Raw genomic sequence first — 16879 nt, 5'->3', positions numbered from 1 at the left:
AGCCTTTTAATTATTAGGAGTGACTAAAAAAATTACAACCAAAACCACAGGAAAGTACCCCTTTATTTTCTCTTTTTTTTAGAGACCAATATTGTATGCTGTTTGTAGACATGAAGTTAATAGGAATGCCACACAGGAAATGTTGAAAGCTTTTACACAAGGAGAAAAATCAGTAGCCTCTACTGGCTAATCATAGAATCAACTGGGTTAGAAAAGACCTTTGAAGATCATCAAATCCAACCATTACCCCAGCACTGCCAAGACCACTGCTATACCGTATCACCGAGGGTCTCATCTGCACAGTTTATGAACACTTCCAGGGATGGTGATTCCACCACTGCCCTGAGCAGCCTGTTCCAGTGCCTGAGCACCCTCTCTGTGAAGAAATTGTTCCTAATATCCAATCTAAACCTCTCCTGGAGCAGCTTGAGGCCATTTTCTCTTGTCCTATCGCGTGTTACTTGGGAGAGGAGACTGACCCCCACTTCAGTACAACCTCCTTTTGGTCCTTCTGCTGTGAAGTAGAAAGTGGGTATATATTATGTTAGGGTCTGAGCCAGGGAGACACACATAACCTAGCACAGAGAGGGATGGATACTCATCATTTCAAAAGTATCAGTCTGAAGAGCTTATGATAGTATGCTTTAACATCCATCAGCAAAGGGAAAAAGATAGTCATATGGGCAGGCTAAGTTGCAGCCAGAAGACCAGTACTGTGCAGACTTTTTTAGCATTTTTCTTTGTCATCTTACAAGTATTTCTACCTCTGTTACAGACATACAAGCCTTTACAGTCTCAAGCAGTATTTGCTACCAGTGCAACTTCACTGTAGGATTTGGGCAATGAAGTGTGATTTTATTGTTGTTGTTCTGAGAATGAACAAATGGTATTTTAATCTAGTATTCAATTGATGTTTAATTCCTTATTACAGTTGGGGTGGGCCACATGACTTATGAATACAGCTGTGGGAAACATTTTAAGAAACTTTTTTGTTTTGGTTGAAATTGCCAAATTTCTCAGAGATTTCAAAGAGATTATTTGTATTTTGGGGAAAAAAAAAAGGCCACACTGGAAATCAAACAGATCTACTGAAAGACTGCTGTTGTTTGTCTGTTTATTTGTCTGTGGCTAACAAATCTAGCTCCTCAACAGGACTTGGAGGGCTAAAGAAGCTGGAAAGTCTCAACTCCCACACTCTGGCGCTTGAAGTTCAGGTTTTACAGGCTCCCAAAGTCCTAACAGTCAGACCACCCCAGAGCTGGGCAGGGAATGGAAATACTTCTTCAGAGGGAATTTCAGCAACAAAAAAACTACATATTCTTCCAAACTGGAACTAAATCAAATATCAAAACCTTCAAATATTCTGCCAAATAAAGTTTCTGGCCTGGGCTTAACTTCTTGCTCTGACTTTAGAGTCTATTTTTGAATAATTTGTTCATGAATTTATCCTGATTTTTGTTCCTATGCATTGAAATCTCGTAGCTGTTTTTGTCCAAGGGAGAACTGCACAATCAGACCATTGCAAAATCCAATAAATAAGAATTGGGGATCTTCAGGATTGTATCTTAACAACCGTGCCTTAGGATTGTAGCTTAAAAGCCAATATGCACAGAGATGCAGAATGTTAGCCCAATATCCATGTAGCCCCTGCTTTTAGTGGGCTGGACTGGATGACCTGGCCTTAGAGCTGAGGGAGTCCCTCGCACCATTTGGGAGCTGAAAGCTCATCTTACGGTCGTCGAGAGCAGGGAGGCTACTCCAGAGGTGATGCATGGGAATCCACTTATCTCATGTGACAGTAGAAGCCACCCCTCTTCCTTACACTTCCAAAATATCTAATGGTGTAAATGAAGGATCTTTAAGAGCAAAGGGTAATAGTGTGCTGAATATCCATACATGTTTTTATGTATTTCTAAGCAACCCTTTAAAAGATTTTACTCATCAGTTCACATAACTAGAGATGAGGGGGAAAAAAAAAGTGAATACTCATAACAGCAAACAGAATGTGTTCAGTGTTGTTGGTCTGGAAGATATGTAAGATTTCCCGTGCTGATGGATATAGAAATGCATTTATAGGGTTTTTCTGTGTGCACTTCTTATAGAGCTCTAACATATCAGGACATGACTGATTATACTGTAAACAGAATTTATCAGTTTGGATTGCCTTTGGGATAGTTTCCTTTCCCCCTGGCAAACTTGGGTTCCATCATTCTTAGTGAAACTGGGTTATCACAAAACACATGGATATGTTTATACCCTTGTACATGTAATCTGATTTGCTACTGTTCTTTTTAGCTTTCTTCTCCATTTCCCAGTATCTGTTACAGGAGGTAGCAGTGGAAGACCTTTAAACTGCAATCTCCACCCACGGTGCTACCCAACAAAGCCAAGTTATGCTAAAAACAGTGTGGAGAAAATGAAGATATCTCCTTCAGTGGGCTTTGCATTCAAGTGGCAGTAGCAACAAGAGTGGAGGAGTTTAAAGCCTCCTCACACAGATTATTTTGCTACAGGAAGGAGTTTTCAATTTATTCACTGAAACTGAGATAAAATAGAATGATTTTATGAGCAGTTGAAGTACCAAAGAGCTGAGTTTCTGCAGTTTTTTATCCTTTCTCCGCTGCACATCTTCTTGCCCTGTAATACTGTTCTCCCCCCAGTCTTTCTTCAATTCTTGCTTGCAATACACTCTTCTCGCTATGTTTTTCCTTGGTATCTTCACTTCCTTGTATCTCCGTTTGTCCCACAGAGCAACACTGAGGTTCTTTCAACATGCTATGTCTGTTCATTTGAGCAAGGGGCAGCAGGTGTGAAGGTAGCCTGGCTGCAGGATTGCAGACTCTCACTTCTCACTTCCATCAGAGCACTGATTTGGATGCCATCTTGTCTTCAGCCATCAGTTATTACAAAACATGCAAGAATGCAAGCCCTAAAGACCTTGAGCCCTGTGGCAAATGTGGTTGAAGTTACCCGTTTGCCTAAAAAAGTGTTAGGGCAGACTACAAGGTAGACAGGCTGTTAAACAGTATTAAACATATCACCTAGACTTTCTACCTACTCCTAAGAATATGTGGCATGGTAACTAAAATGTGAACCTCTTTCCATAAGATAAATGCTAATTATCAAAACTTGCATTATCTATTCTTGACCTATGTATGACATTTTTCTCCTATTGCTCCCATCCTTTCGTCAGCATGACTCAGATACAGTGCTGCCGCAGCCACCTGGAGAAGCAGTACTGTTCAGATGGGGTTGAGTTTGCCAATGTACGTGAAGAGTGTGACTCACATATTGGTGAAAATTCCACCTGTGAAGCTGACTACTTCAAGGTGAGACATAAGAGATACTCCTGTTCATCTTTAAGAAATGGTATTGACTGTCTAGATTGCTATTAAGGGTTGACCCTGAAGGTCATAATACTCAGTTTGATGCACATAAACAGTAAACAGTTTTTTTCCCTCCTAAACTTCGTGTCTCTGTTAAGGCTGTCCACTTTGTGCTTCTTTGAGATAAACAGTTCCTTGTTGAATGAAGCAGACTGTTTCATTACATTTTTAGCACAAGCAGAGGGTAGAATGCAAAAGGGTGGAAAGTCTTGAATGGGTAATTAGCTATGAAACTAATTTTGCATAAAGATAAGACGTAAACGCTGTAGGATGGGTGAGAAACTTGGCCACGTTTCAGACTTCAGCTTTCATTAGAGCTTCATGGGTTAAGGTCAAACTCAGTGATTTTCAGTATTGGTGGTCCAAAGGGGTAGGACTGAAGTTAATCCTCTTAGTGTACTTATTATTCTAGCTTCTGTATGTGTCCTTAGTTAACACCACTTTGATTTACAACTGAATGGAGACATGTAAGTTTGTGATAATAGTATTTGATATTAGAATAGAAATTCCTACTGTTGGCATCCTTAGTTAATCTGTGCCCTCCCTTCTGTGTTTGCTACTGTCTTTGCCTCTCAGTTTTTGAAAGGAAGCCTCTTCATAGCACTCTGCAGAGTGCTTTTGGAAGAAAGTTCCATCAGCAAGATCTTGACCTTGACCATGACCCAGTCATTAACAGCTCTGGTCCTGTTACAGATTTCTTTCAGTGGTGATGAAAATAGTTAAGAATGATTTTAATTTTTCCCCACTGCTCAAAAATGCTGAGTGTTTTTGGTCATTCGGTTAAAAAAAAATCAACTATATAGAAGATGGCAGATAATGTCTGACTCACAAGTTTCATGTCTCTTCAAAATGACATCTTGACCATGTTCCTGGCAGTAGGATGTTGCTGGTACCAGGGCCGTGAAGTGATCCATGTTCTCACTGTGAGTGTAAGAAAGGTAACACATGCTGATGAGGCTGCCATTGGTGGGTTGTCACAAACTTGTCTACATTTGCAGCCTGATTCTGTCCACGGTGGAGTGTGTCCCCCAGAGGAGCTGTGTCCAGGGTATGCCCTGCCCCTGGCTTAGAGATTCCTCTGTGCAGCCTTTGCTATTAGGAAGTGTGTCCATCCCAATGTGCATGTGGCATGAAAAAATATTTAACCCTATGTGTCAGTACTTTGAAGGGCTATGAACAGATGAACAAACACTGTGATGGCTACTACTCTGCAGATTAAAGTGCTTGCAAACAGAGACAGGTTTAGAACAGCAGCACTATTTTAAACACATGCCATGGGACAACTCTAAACCAGAATAGAACTGTTCAAGGAAACCCACTTTCCCATCAATTGACTGATGTTTCCTTTGTTGGCTTGTCAGCGTGAGGAAGAGTTAATGGTGTTTTTCAAAATGGCCAGACTTCTTTAAAGATGTCAGGTTTTCATGGTGACAGCTGTATTATTAAACAAACTGAACTTGGCCTTGGTCTCTGGCCCTGAGAATAAACTGCTCAGCACAGCTCATGTCACGTAACTGACATCTTTCTCCTGCAAAACATAGTGCATAAGGGCTGTTGGGAACACTCGCTGGCCTGTGCTAACCCCAAAATATGCTTCAGCATTGTCTGAGAGGATGTTAGTTGCCATTAGAGCTTCCTAATATTTAAACATTACAGATGATTGAAGGACAAAGCCCATATTCTGTGCCTGTTTAATTTACTTGTATAAACACAGTCAGTGTTATTTAATCATCGTCAGCCACATTCTACCTCCCCCTTCCCCTGCAATAGGAATATCTTACACTTAATAACTCTACTGAGTTAGCTGTAGATATGTCTTTGTAGATAGTCTGATCCATGATGGACATAGATGATTTATGAGCTAATATGAGTGACCAATTCATTATTTCTTTCATTAAATACAGTTTGAACCTGATGACCTTGCAAGATGATGTATCTTGCAGTTGTACCATGCTGTAACAAACAAGTTTTAATATCAAGTCCATCTGACATGGGTTTGAATCTCATTTTGCCTGAGTTGCTCAGTTTCTGTTTAGCTTAGGTAGCACAGGAAATCTTTTGTATCTTCTTTGTCTCCTTTTTGAAGCAGAAAGAGTGATTTAGTAATTCAGTCAGTAGGATTAATCCCAGCAGTTTGCAGCAAATGAGGCAGCAAATCTTTCTTTTGAATCTAAACCTTGTGATTGGAAAGAAGATAAAAGGACCATATTTTGAAAACACTTGCCTCGGCTTTTACACGCAAAGGCGGTAGGCATAGGTAATGATGGGCAGAATTTTACTGCTCCGTTTTTTTGGAAGTGTAACTTCTTGAAAAAAAAAAATTGCAAAAATTAATCTTTAAATCTTGATCAAAAACAGTAATCAATTTCAGATTTTTTTCTGGTACAGGCAATGTAGAAATGGATTTATAAAAGGTTTTCTTTTCCCGAAGATCAACATGTGGCCTTATCTCCCCAGTTTTGGCAAGAATACTGTGTTTGTGTATATTGGGTGAGCATAAAAGTTTTATTGCTTTGGACTGTTGAACTTATTTTTAATTTTTGTTCAGATCTTCAAAAGTCCTGAAAAATTCCACTGGCTGACTTGAATTTTTTTTCAGTCTGTTTTACATAGCATCTACTGGTTAGTCTGGATTTCAGCAAGTGAGAGACCTCTTGTGGACAAATAGACAAAAGCAATGTTAATACATGGTTCACCCAGATCTAGTAATTTAAATAATATGTCTCTTAAACTCTGGTAACATAAATAATAAAGCACTACTACACATTTTAACTAATTAAAAGAGCTTATTGATGATAGAAATTTCACCAAATTACACCAAAATTAAATCTTTAAGCTTCTCACATATAACTATTCCCTTATTCCTTTTCATCTTTATTCCTTTCTGTGAGAAGGCAAGGTGTAAGAGGAGGCAAGGGATCATAGGACTTCAAGTAGGACACAGGTTTCTATCCAGAAATGAATATCAAGGCATGGCTCTGAAACTGCATGGACTTTTGCTAATAGCAGGGGAGAGGCAAAGGGAAGATGTTTATTATTGAGATCACTTAAGAAGCAAAGGCAAGCTTATGGGCAGTGAAAGTGTGTAGTAGCAACTCCATCATTTGGTTGTACTACCCATGAAGGCAGTGATGGTTCTAGCAAATGGGTGAACGGTCATTGAAACATGCCTCCAGGTTGCTGGCAACCTTTGAAAATGGCTGCAAACACGTCAAGAGCTGAACTGATATGGAGTCTAGAACTGCAGTCCGGACTAAAGGATCAAAGGCTTTCAGAAAAAGCTAACAAACCTGGAAAAATTTGTATGAAAAAAAGTAATGTTGAGATTATTCTTATCAGAATAGTGATAGTTATAATAATACCAGAGTTCTCCATGAACATAAGTTAAACTAGCCTTATCACTGCTACATTACTACCATTCCACAGTGGGAGAACTGAAAGAAAAGGTGACTTTCTAAGTTTAGAGGTGAAATATGCAGAGTTCTGGGTGTGCTCTGAGCACAAAGCCATTCAACAGCTTGTTCTCCTGTTTTCTTTAGTTGAACAGGAAATGTTAGGACTGCCAGTGCAGAATCTTCTAGGATCAACATTAAAAGCTAATTACCATGAACATCAGTTAAGAAAACATTTGACACTTTCCATCTTTGGATTGTTTTGGCTGTGGTATAGCAACATAAATTATTATCATTTTCAAGGTGTTAAATCAAGATGCATCATGCACACTTAGAATAAATGTAGGTTGGAACAAATGGTTCAATGCCTTCAATTATGGTAAGTGAAAATGCAGTTTCTTACAGACGTTGCAAGACTTAGCAAGCTGTGTAATTGAAGATTCACGTTAGCTGGAGACAGAGGTCTTTCAAGTGATGACTCAACCTGGACAAAATGATGAATATAAGTCTATTCAGCACTTTCAAGAATTCCAAGATTAATGATTACTCTTTAAAAAGCCTAAAGAAACACTGTAAATCCCAATTTGAGCATTATGCGACAAAACAAAGGACTAGACTGAGCCACTTCATATGCCTAACGGTACAAGACAGTGAGGATATGCAGAAGTATATGATGTCAAAACCTGGCAAGGCATCAGCTCTATTCAGTAACTTAAATTAGTTTTGTTATCAAAAATACACAAGCTTAAGTCAAACAATGAATCTGTAGCACAGTTTTCATTTCTGTTTTCTAATTTATGGTTGAGAAAATTGGAAATCTTGACAAAATTATAGACATGTTAAAACCTTTGAGAAGGATGCCTCAGGAAAATGTTAGACATGTTAGACAGAATACATATTCAGAAATGTTGCAATTCTTGGAAGAGATCATCAAGTATTTATTTCCAAAGTCATCCGGAAAAGCCAGAAAAGGTGGAAATACCCCAGTCATATTAGTGATGAAACCAGAGCATCCACCACTACATGCAAGTAGCTGGGGAACCAAGTAATAGAAATGGGTAGTGAGGAACTGTCCCACTAAACAGTAGTTAATAGGGGAAAACATGTATCTTCATATTAGAGTGAGCATGAAAACGACAGCACAGCATTGGCCAGGAGGAGAGTTCCTGCTGTACAGCAGTCTGCAGCAGGGAGAGAATTTGTCTATGTATTGAAAGACAAAGTACAAAATGGCATGCTTAGGTATTTCAAAATGCTGTAAAGTAAAAGAAGATTGAAGAAACATAGAAAAATTGTTTTATTATTTTATTATTTAAATTTTACTCTGCTTGAGATGTTAGAAGAGCCTTTCACTGCAGTACAGAGGGAGAAACATACATAACACCTTGTAGAATATAGGCAGGGGTTTACATCTGAGAGTAATGAACGAAATGTCATAGTTGCCTTCTTTTTGATAGTTGTAGCGCTTAAAGCACCAAATTACAGACATTTAGTTCAATGTTCAGTTACTCGATATTCATCTGTTCTGTTTCATGGTGCAGGCTATTTTTCTCAAGCAATAAAAAAGTCTGGAAGAATAACTAAGAATAAAAGCTTAAATCTGCTTTTATCTGACAGTAGCAGACCAGTTCCAGAGAACTAAACATCTTTGCTGATTTCTGACAGCAAGGAGGAAAACTGAATTAGTCAGCAATGTCCCCTCAAGCTGAACTAAAAGGAAGCCTCCATAGGATTAACTTGCCCTGTGTTCACTTCTGTGGCGTATTGCGGGCCACAGTTCAGCAGGTCTGAAAGAGGCAGACCATGTTTCATCGTTGGAAGCCATGTCAGGACTGCAATGCTTTTAAATAATGTTTGACTATGTAGTCTGTTTTTCAGAGCAGAACTGCTTCTCTTTATGACCTGTTAACACTAACCTTGGGTGAATGATGTTTGTTGGCTTGTTTGTCTGTTAGTTCAGAGGGGTATTTTTTGCTGGGAAGTTGACTAGGCAGTTTAATTATAAACTGAGTCATGCACTTCATTGATTGCGTCCTGTTTTAATTGAACTGGACATAAGGGAAGCAGAGGTCTTAAGAGGTTCCACTGTTTGCTGGTGTGTGAAACCGGACTATGTTGGCAGGGAACCATTCTGGTCCTCCACATCACCTTTCACACACATTCACATAGACACAATTTCTGTGAACTGGATCCAGGTTCTGTGCTTGGCTGTATGTAGGCCCAATGCAAAGCTCACTGAACTCAACTATGGATCAGAATGTCTCAGACTAAGTATACCAGGACTTCTTAAAGAGTTTGCAGAGTATATTCCATAAGCTTGCCAAGGTGAGGTAACACTCTTGACACTACTGACAAAATTTGCATTGATTTGTTCAGGGCTAGGATTTGCCTCTCTTTAAATTAATATTTATTTATTTATTAACAGGTATGCTGCTACTGTTGTTTGCTGGGAAAGACTGCCCAAGTTCAAGGACAGAGTTGTGAACCCAACCCAAAGATAGGATACCAGTGTGGAATTGTCTTCAGAGCTTGCTGTGTGAAGGGTCAAGACCTGTCCATCAGCGATGATGCTCCTAAAAAGGAGCAAGGTATTTTATGTTGCAAGTATAAAAAGGGAAATACAAAATGATATGAGGTACAAGGAGTGCTTGTACTTTAAATTATTTCTGTTGAAATTCTGTGTGGGCATCCTGACTCTTACAGACATGATGTTGGTGGTATTTTTCCTTTTTCATTTAGCAGACAGCCCTAAAATTGCAGAAAAGTCATGCTGTGTAGTGTTGCCCCCTTAGTGGGCAGCTGAGCACCGAAAACATGCAGGCTGGCTTGCAGATCACCAGTGACAGATTTTGAAGACATCATCCTAACCAAACACTGAAAGTCAAGCCCAGATCCTACCACAGAAGCTTGCTTTGGTCAGCTTGAGCCAATGTGTTATCAGATTTGTTTCAGGTCTTTCAAACCTGGCTTATGTCAGTGTCTGCCCTTATCAAGTAACATTTAGAAATGCCCTTCCAGTTTCTTTGTGTGCTGCTATTTCAGCAGGGGAAGTCCCCTTGTCCATTAGCTCTGGCTGAAGTGACTGGACTAGGAGATACCTTGTACTTAGACCACTCTGCTAATAAAATTTTTTAGACTCAGTGTCCCTGCATGACATGAAAAAAAAATTATCAGCACCTGAAAATCCAGACTGTGAAGCACAGCATACGGGATTTCTATACTTACCCTTGGAGGCAAGTGGTGTGCATAATAACCACTATGCATATGGTTAGTATGGTTTTAGTATGATTATTGTGCCAAACACTGTGCATTGCAAAAATGAGTCTGTGTCAGCAAGCAGGGCAGGGCAATGTTCTCTTCATTAAACTAAGAAACAAGCAGGTAGTTCAACATATGTCAAATATCCCTATTGACAATAAAAATTGCCTGTAGAAAGGCAGAGCAAACAATATTAATAGACACTTTTGCTAGTCATTAAGAGGAGATCAGTCTCCCTTTTGCAAGGCAGCTTCTTGGACTAGCACCTTGTATTTGTGTTATGCAATAGAAAGACATTCAAGGCATTCTACTGCAAGAGGGTAAGGCAAGCTGATTTCTTGTATGACACTTTCTTGGTAATGTAACCAATATTCTCTGGTATTGTGTCCCCAGAGACCTCTATAAAATCAAACCAGATTTGCGCAAATTGATTTCCTTAGCTTCCTTATGACCAAAATGCCCCTGTAGTGCGAGGACTCAGTGTACCAACCCAGCCTTGTGCCACTGCAGAAATCTTGCTTTCACATCCGTGGTTTATTATTTGCTTCTAAGAGACTGGTGGTTGAATAGGCTTATGGACAATCGTATGAAATGAGACCAAACTTCCTATTCAATAACCAGAATATTTTGAGATTTTGGTTTTACACTTCTCACTACCAACCTATCATTTCCCTTATGTTCAAAGCGGCAGGATTGGAGGAAATCCATTAGCCAGTCCTTTGGGCAAGCAATGGGTTCAGACAGTGAACCCATTTCAGCCCATTTATGTTTTCCTTGTAGAGAGAAGGAACTCTCAGGACATATACATGTAGCAGAAGTACCTCTGATCAAAACTCCAAGTTAAGGTATATGAAGTACATATGAAAGAATGCCATAAGTAGGTACCCAAAAATTGGTTGTGAAGTTCTTTCTGGAATGAAGTCTAAATAAGTAACTGAGTTTAATCTGATTTTCATTATAACTGGGAATACCCCAAGCTGCTATAAAGTTAGTAGAAGCCAAGCATGCCTCAGCAGCATGTCTTACAAAAATGAGGTTAAGCCCTGGTTAAAAGCCTAATGTTAAGAACCTGCATTTGAAAATCTCAGCCCAAATTTAATCTATGATTACAGCATGACTTTCATATTGAATCAGTCAGATGGAAAATGCCCAGTGGCCATGTACATTTCAATGGCAAATTCAAGTATGAAATAGCTGTAAAATATGTAAATAATGTTCTTTAATTTTGTCCTAGTTTATCCAAAACCCTAGTCTGAGTCCCATGCCAAGCAGGCAGCTTTTTACTGTGAGAAGAAAAGTGCTTTCTCCTCTAATGCCTATCTCTCCTCTTTTTAGTTGAAATTTCAAAGGAAGAACTAGACCAAGAAGATCCCTATCTCCATGATGGCTGCAGAGGTAAGTCAGGTGACTAGACCTGTTAGCCAGCTCTTTTGTGATTGCCTCCAATAAAAGTGAAGCAAACTGAGATCTAGAGATTAGTCAAAACCTTTTGCCCAGGCTAGTTATGGGTAAAAATAACAGAATGAAGATCCTTTCTAAGAAATAGTAGGCCATTATATGTGATGCCTCAATAGTTCTTAAATACAAGGGAGGCATTGTCCTCCATAGTGGAGTTCATTTTATCCACCTGAAACTTAGAGTATGCGTTTAACTTTTTTTTAACTTCTACTGGGGAGTACCTCAGCGGTGTTACCTATTGAACCTGTGGAGTACTCTGGATTCTTCAGGATATGGAGATCCTATATTAAATATGTGCATTCTTTTATTCTCCTCTTGGGATGATCAGGGTGATTGAATACGAAATGAAACAAGTTTTCTTTTTCATACACTGCCTGAAAAAAGGGAAGAAAAGTGTCTATTGTCCTCGTTAGTCAGACTGTTCTGCTTCCTGGGAAGAATGTGTTGTTGGGATATTGCTCTGCAAAGTATTCTGATTTATTGCTTCTCACATGTGATTTACATGTCTATAAACTTAAGCAGTGATTTGTTATTTTCTACAAGCATCTCAGAACTAAGTAATGTATTTAGGTTAAAATCAATTTGGTAGTCTTATATTCTAGTTGAGAGATGATTTACTGTGTGGCATGTTGCATAGCTATTACACTCTAGAGAGGACAGAAATGTCTACTAGGTCATTAGGTAGTCAAAGTCAATGCTGGCTGTCCTTGTCTCCAGCTGCTAATTATAAGAGGTGACACAGAAAAATGTGTTACATATTTTTCTAGCATTATTTCTTTATGTACTCAGTTGTTGCATTTGTCAGTTAATCAGATGCCTACAAGAGATGGATTGGTATGGCTAATTACAAATTAAAGTTTCTTTTTACAGTATGTTTGCCGATAAACTTGGCATGCCAAAATTGCTTGTGATCTTCTGAACTTCACCAGGGGAAACTTAAATTTCTTAGGCAATGGAACTTCCAGCAATTTGTCTTGGAGCACCTTTGTGGTATATGAGGGAATTAATTCTATTCTTCCAACAGCTTCATGATAGGTTTTACTGTGGCTGACAGGAGCTCAAGTATTAGCAAAGGTTCAGAAAGCAGTAGCTGTCCATTTCAGCCACAATACTATGGCTCCTTCTAATGTCATTGTCTTTGCCAGTACTGTGTACAGACCTAATTTTCCATGGTGTAATAATGGCCCTGTCCTCATCGGAAATCTTTACACTTACAAAAAAAAAATTAATTCACTCAAAAGTTTAAAGTATTCCAGCTGCATTGCCAGCACTGATGGCGCTTATCTTAAACCTTTTGTTATAATGCCTATCCAGCTATTCTGAAAAACAGAAGAGGACAGGTTCTATTTGTAATAAAAGTATCAATACTCTTATAACAAATGGTTGGAAGTACATAACTTTATTGTAAGAATATGAAATGTTTTTAATATTAAAATTATCTGAATTTCAGAAAAAAAAAGGTTTTCTTAATGATGAGCTAAATTTTCTGTAAATGTCCTATTGTATTCTCTCTTTCTGTTTGCCAGAATAACCCCAGCTTTCTTTGTCATCCTTTGTGACTCCTGCACACACCCCACTACATTCTTAGTTCCAGTTCCCCAGTACTAAGTCTTCAGGTTGTCTGAAGCCTTTGTCATTCACAATAGCCTCTTCTCCCGTTCATGTTTCCTGCCTACTAAGTAGGAAAAGAATGCACACAATAGCTAATTCAGGAGTATGGTCCTAATAATGATGGGCTAAAAATATAGCCTAGTGCAGCTAATAGTGAAAATGTTTCATTAACTTATGATGATGCATCTTGTCTTCCTTATTTTACAGTCATCACCATTACAAAGTTTTAACTTCCAGCCAAAACATGAGGAGGTGTCTGAGCTCATCAGCATTTTTCCTTCAACTTCTAACAGTGATGGGCAATGACTAACTTCTTAATATACTTCTTGTATTGATTTTTAGCGCTAAATCCAGTGACTACAAACACGTCTTTTGTATATGTGCATGTTAAGTTATCTGTTTTCTAAATAAATCAGAAAACATCCTGTAAATTAATGGTTTGTTTCAGTTCCTGTGAAGAGCCTCTTAATTACATAAGATTTCTTAAAATATCCAATTAGGTGGTGGTCCATGCTCTCAGCAGTGCAGAGACACAGGATCCAGTTACGTCTGCTCCTGCTTTGTTGGGTATCAGCTTCAAGCAGATGGTGTCAATTGCGAAGGTAAAAGAAATAATTGTCTCAGTTATCAGCATTATTGTTTTAAAAGAGCAAGACTAGATTAAAAAAGATGCAGACAGAAGAGATCAGAATATGCTTATGCCAGCTGGCAAAAGAGGTGACATCATAAAAAGTCGATATAAACGGAGGGTTGGAATGAGAATTGTGGGAAGATGGAATTAAGAAGGAATCAAGAAGAGAGACAGGATTTAGAGAGAAGAGGCAGAAGATCTTGAATTTATTCTTACGAATAAAACCAAAATAAAATACCTGTTCTCTTTTGTAATAGTAGATAGTGATTGATAAGGCAGATGGAGTAGGATTCTTCACCTTGTTAAGGACACAACTGACAGAAAGGATGAAAGTTTTGGATATCATATGTGGCATAGGAAGAGTCAAGGGTGAGGATTAAGTGTCTCCCAGAAGAACTGAAGGCATACGAAGTTAGATGGGCTGGGATAGGGGTCATTGCATTTGACTTCAGACATGTGCAGTGTAGATATTTGCTTCTGAGCAAATATCAGCCTAGACTCCTTTTGTTGCTGAAAGAGAAGGACTTGCAAGGCACAGTTCCTCTTGCCTGTTTTGCATAGCTATTCTAGGATGACAAGCATTAGTTACCAGGAGTGTCTTTTTCTGTCATTGACTGAAAAGGGAGTCTAGGTAAGTAGGTCAGATACAAACTTCAGAATATAAAACAGGTATTGATGATTGATCAGGTATTGAAGATTAACTTACTGTGAAATATAAAAAAGAAAACTTTTACATTTGATATATGTGGATGCCAAACTTCTTTGCCCTCTCCCTCCCACTCCCAATAATTTTTCATATTCTAGATATTAATGAGTGTATCACTGGGACACACAGCTGTGGGATTGGACAAACCTGTGTCAATACGTTAGGATCCTTTCGCTGTCAGCGGGACACAAGCTGTGGAACTGGCTATGAACTAACAGATGACAGTCGTTGCAAAGGTACGCCCTGTGCAGAGAAGCTGAAATTTTTCAGACTTTGATAAAAAAATAAGTACATCATCATGTCATGCTCTTTTACTTTTGGTAATTAGGTGTGAGCCATAGTTACACAGGGGGACACAGGCAGTGCTAGTTCTTCTGGAACAGTAGTTTTCCACCTGTCGCCTTGCAGATACCAGATCACGCTGTCTGTGGACTACTACAGAGATTTCCAGGAGAGATAATTACATTTCTTTTACACTGGCAATTTGTGTTGTGCAATAGGAACTGGTCTGAGAGTGGAAACACTTGATTTTGAAGGCCCAGCACTCACACTGTACATGTTTTTCTGGAGTTTACTTCTGGCTAGCTCTAGTCCTGTCCTATGAATTAGTTTCTTGTTAGTGAGTGAAGTGTCTAAGTCCCGTTTCTGGACCATGTCTAATAGTTTAGTTTCACCTGAAAGAATCAAGTTTGCACACTTTGGAGTGTTAAATGAAGTGTGGCAAGTGGAGCGACATGGTGATTCAGTTTGAAAAGCTAGATGCATCATTTAAAAAAAAAGTAAGCTTTTATCCTCAGGAGGTTTAAATCTGTTACAAAGTGATCAATTTCTTAATCACAACATTTTTAAGGATTTAAAAATTAAAAAGAGTTACAAATACTGGTTTTGACTAGTTATTTTTGAACACGAGTGTAATAGTCTTGTTTGTTTGTTTGTTTGTTTTTCTTAAGAAATGACTGATTTCAAGTTGCATCTAGCTCGAAGTATGCTGTTACATGAATTCACAACTTCACCTGACTTTGCAGAAATTATTATTAAATTAGCAGCAGATTCCATTTGATGTGGAAAAGGTTTACACTATGGGAAAGTCTGTTCCCCCAGAGCCTAGAACTGTTTATAAACAGACAAATTTCATTCCACTGAGTAAATTAACTCAAGCAAAACTATGGGTGAGGTTATATTGTAGGAACTGGTCAGTGATGAATAATAGATGGACTAAAAAAAGCTTACTCCAATGAAAAACCTGCGCAATATACAGGCGATGTTTTTCAAAGTATCAGGGTTTAACTTTGATCCTTTTGAAGTAAAATTTCTAGTGATTTGAATGACATCAGATTTAGGCCAGCAAATACCTTACCTGCAAGTATTAACTTTCTCTTCTGGAATAACAGGAGTACAGATAGTTAATTATGAATGCTATTAACGTTAGAAATTTCTTATCTGGAAAAGATCTGTTAAGAATGTTAATTATTGATGTTATAATAATAGTAATGAAAATAGAAAATTAATAATCTTTAGGTATGATTTTTAAATACCAAGGAAAATGACTGAGTTGTGCAACATAGAATTGTAGAATAATATAGTTAGGAAAAGACCTCTAAGATTATTGAGTCCAACCATTAACCTGCTGAATCCGATTTAATATTAATCCATCATAAACTTAAAATGGGCTCCACAATCATTATTTAAGTCTCACAAAGCTCAAGGGATAAGCAGTGGCATCTGCTGTTACGTCAACTGCATGAGTGGGAAAGCTGAGGCATCCTATTTGTGGAAAGTTTCTGTATTTTAATAGCTTTAGGAGATTTCACCCTATTGTTAGGTGTCAAACATTAAATTTTAGTTGCTTTTATGTGGATAGTGTTACATTCACTAGCCCTTGTCTTCATTATCTGAACCATATTTTATTCACAAATATTTAATGTCCATTCTGAACTGAAATATTAAACTGAAAATAGCATTTATGTGCATTTAAAAGCACAATAACACAAGGATATTGCAAGCCTTAATATGAATGAGAATCAAGGCCAATTAATTTGCTTATGAAAGAAATTAACATCTACATTGGATCTGAGGTAAAAATTTAAATTGCACTTGGACATATTATTAAATCTTGCGACTTAAGCTGAGCACACTGCTGAATCAAGGCTGAACACTGCTGAACATGATGCTTCATGTGCTCTATAATGATTTTGAATCATTTAGTTGTGAGAACTAAACTTGTAAAGCATAAGCACACAGACCCTCCCTATATGTAATGTTAATAATGAAATAATAAAACCATCTTAACTTACTCTGTTTGGGTTTACTGTGATTCTGTTTGAGGTAGTAGGTCAGATTAATCTTGGGTCACTGCATTGAACTGCATGGAGGTACGCTGAGGGTAAATCTATTTGACGTTTTTAACTATGTCTTATGTTTCAAATGTGATGACAAA

The 16879-nt window shown here is 38.2% G+C and overlaps 1 protein-coding gene across 2 annotated transcripts in view; it reads left to right on the top strand.

The window, feature by feature from the left end:
* Nucleotides 1–16879, top strand: part of FBLN1 (fibulin 1) — an 81051-nt gene that overhangs the window by 20705 nt on the left and 43467 nt on the right. For both annotated transcript variants that reach the window (XM_057426846.1, XM_057426856.1), the window contains exons 3-7: nucleotides 3194–3329; nucleotides 9204–9366; nucleotides 11372–11431; nucleotides 13606–13707; nucleotides 14541–14678. In XM_057426846.1, the coding sequence (XP_057282829.1) occupies nucleotides 3194–3329; nucleotides 9204–9366; nucleotides 11372–11431; nucleotides 13606–13707; nucleotides 14541–14678 (599 nt within the window). The remainder of the gene's footprint in view (nucleotides 1–3193; nucleotides 3330–9203; nucleotides 9367–11371; nucleotides 11432–13605; nucleotides 13708–14540; nucleotides 14679–16879) is intronic.

Source organism: Pezoporus wallicus, unplaced genomic scaffold (assembly GCF_028554395.1).
Source record: "Pezoporus wallicus isolate ANWC-B61680 ecotype Strahan unplaced genomic scaffold, APGP_CSIRO_Pwel_v1 scaffold_3294, whole genome shotgun sequence".
Classification (NCBI taxonomy): domain Eukaryota; kingdom Metazoa; phylum Chordata; class Aves; order Psittaciformes; family Psittacidae; genus Pezoporus; species Pezoporus wallicus.
Note: the sequence above shows the minus strand (reverse complement) of the source record. Positions and strands in the feature narration are given on the sequence as shown.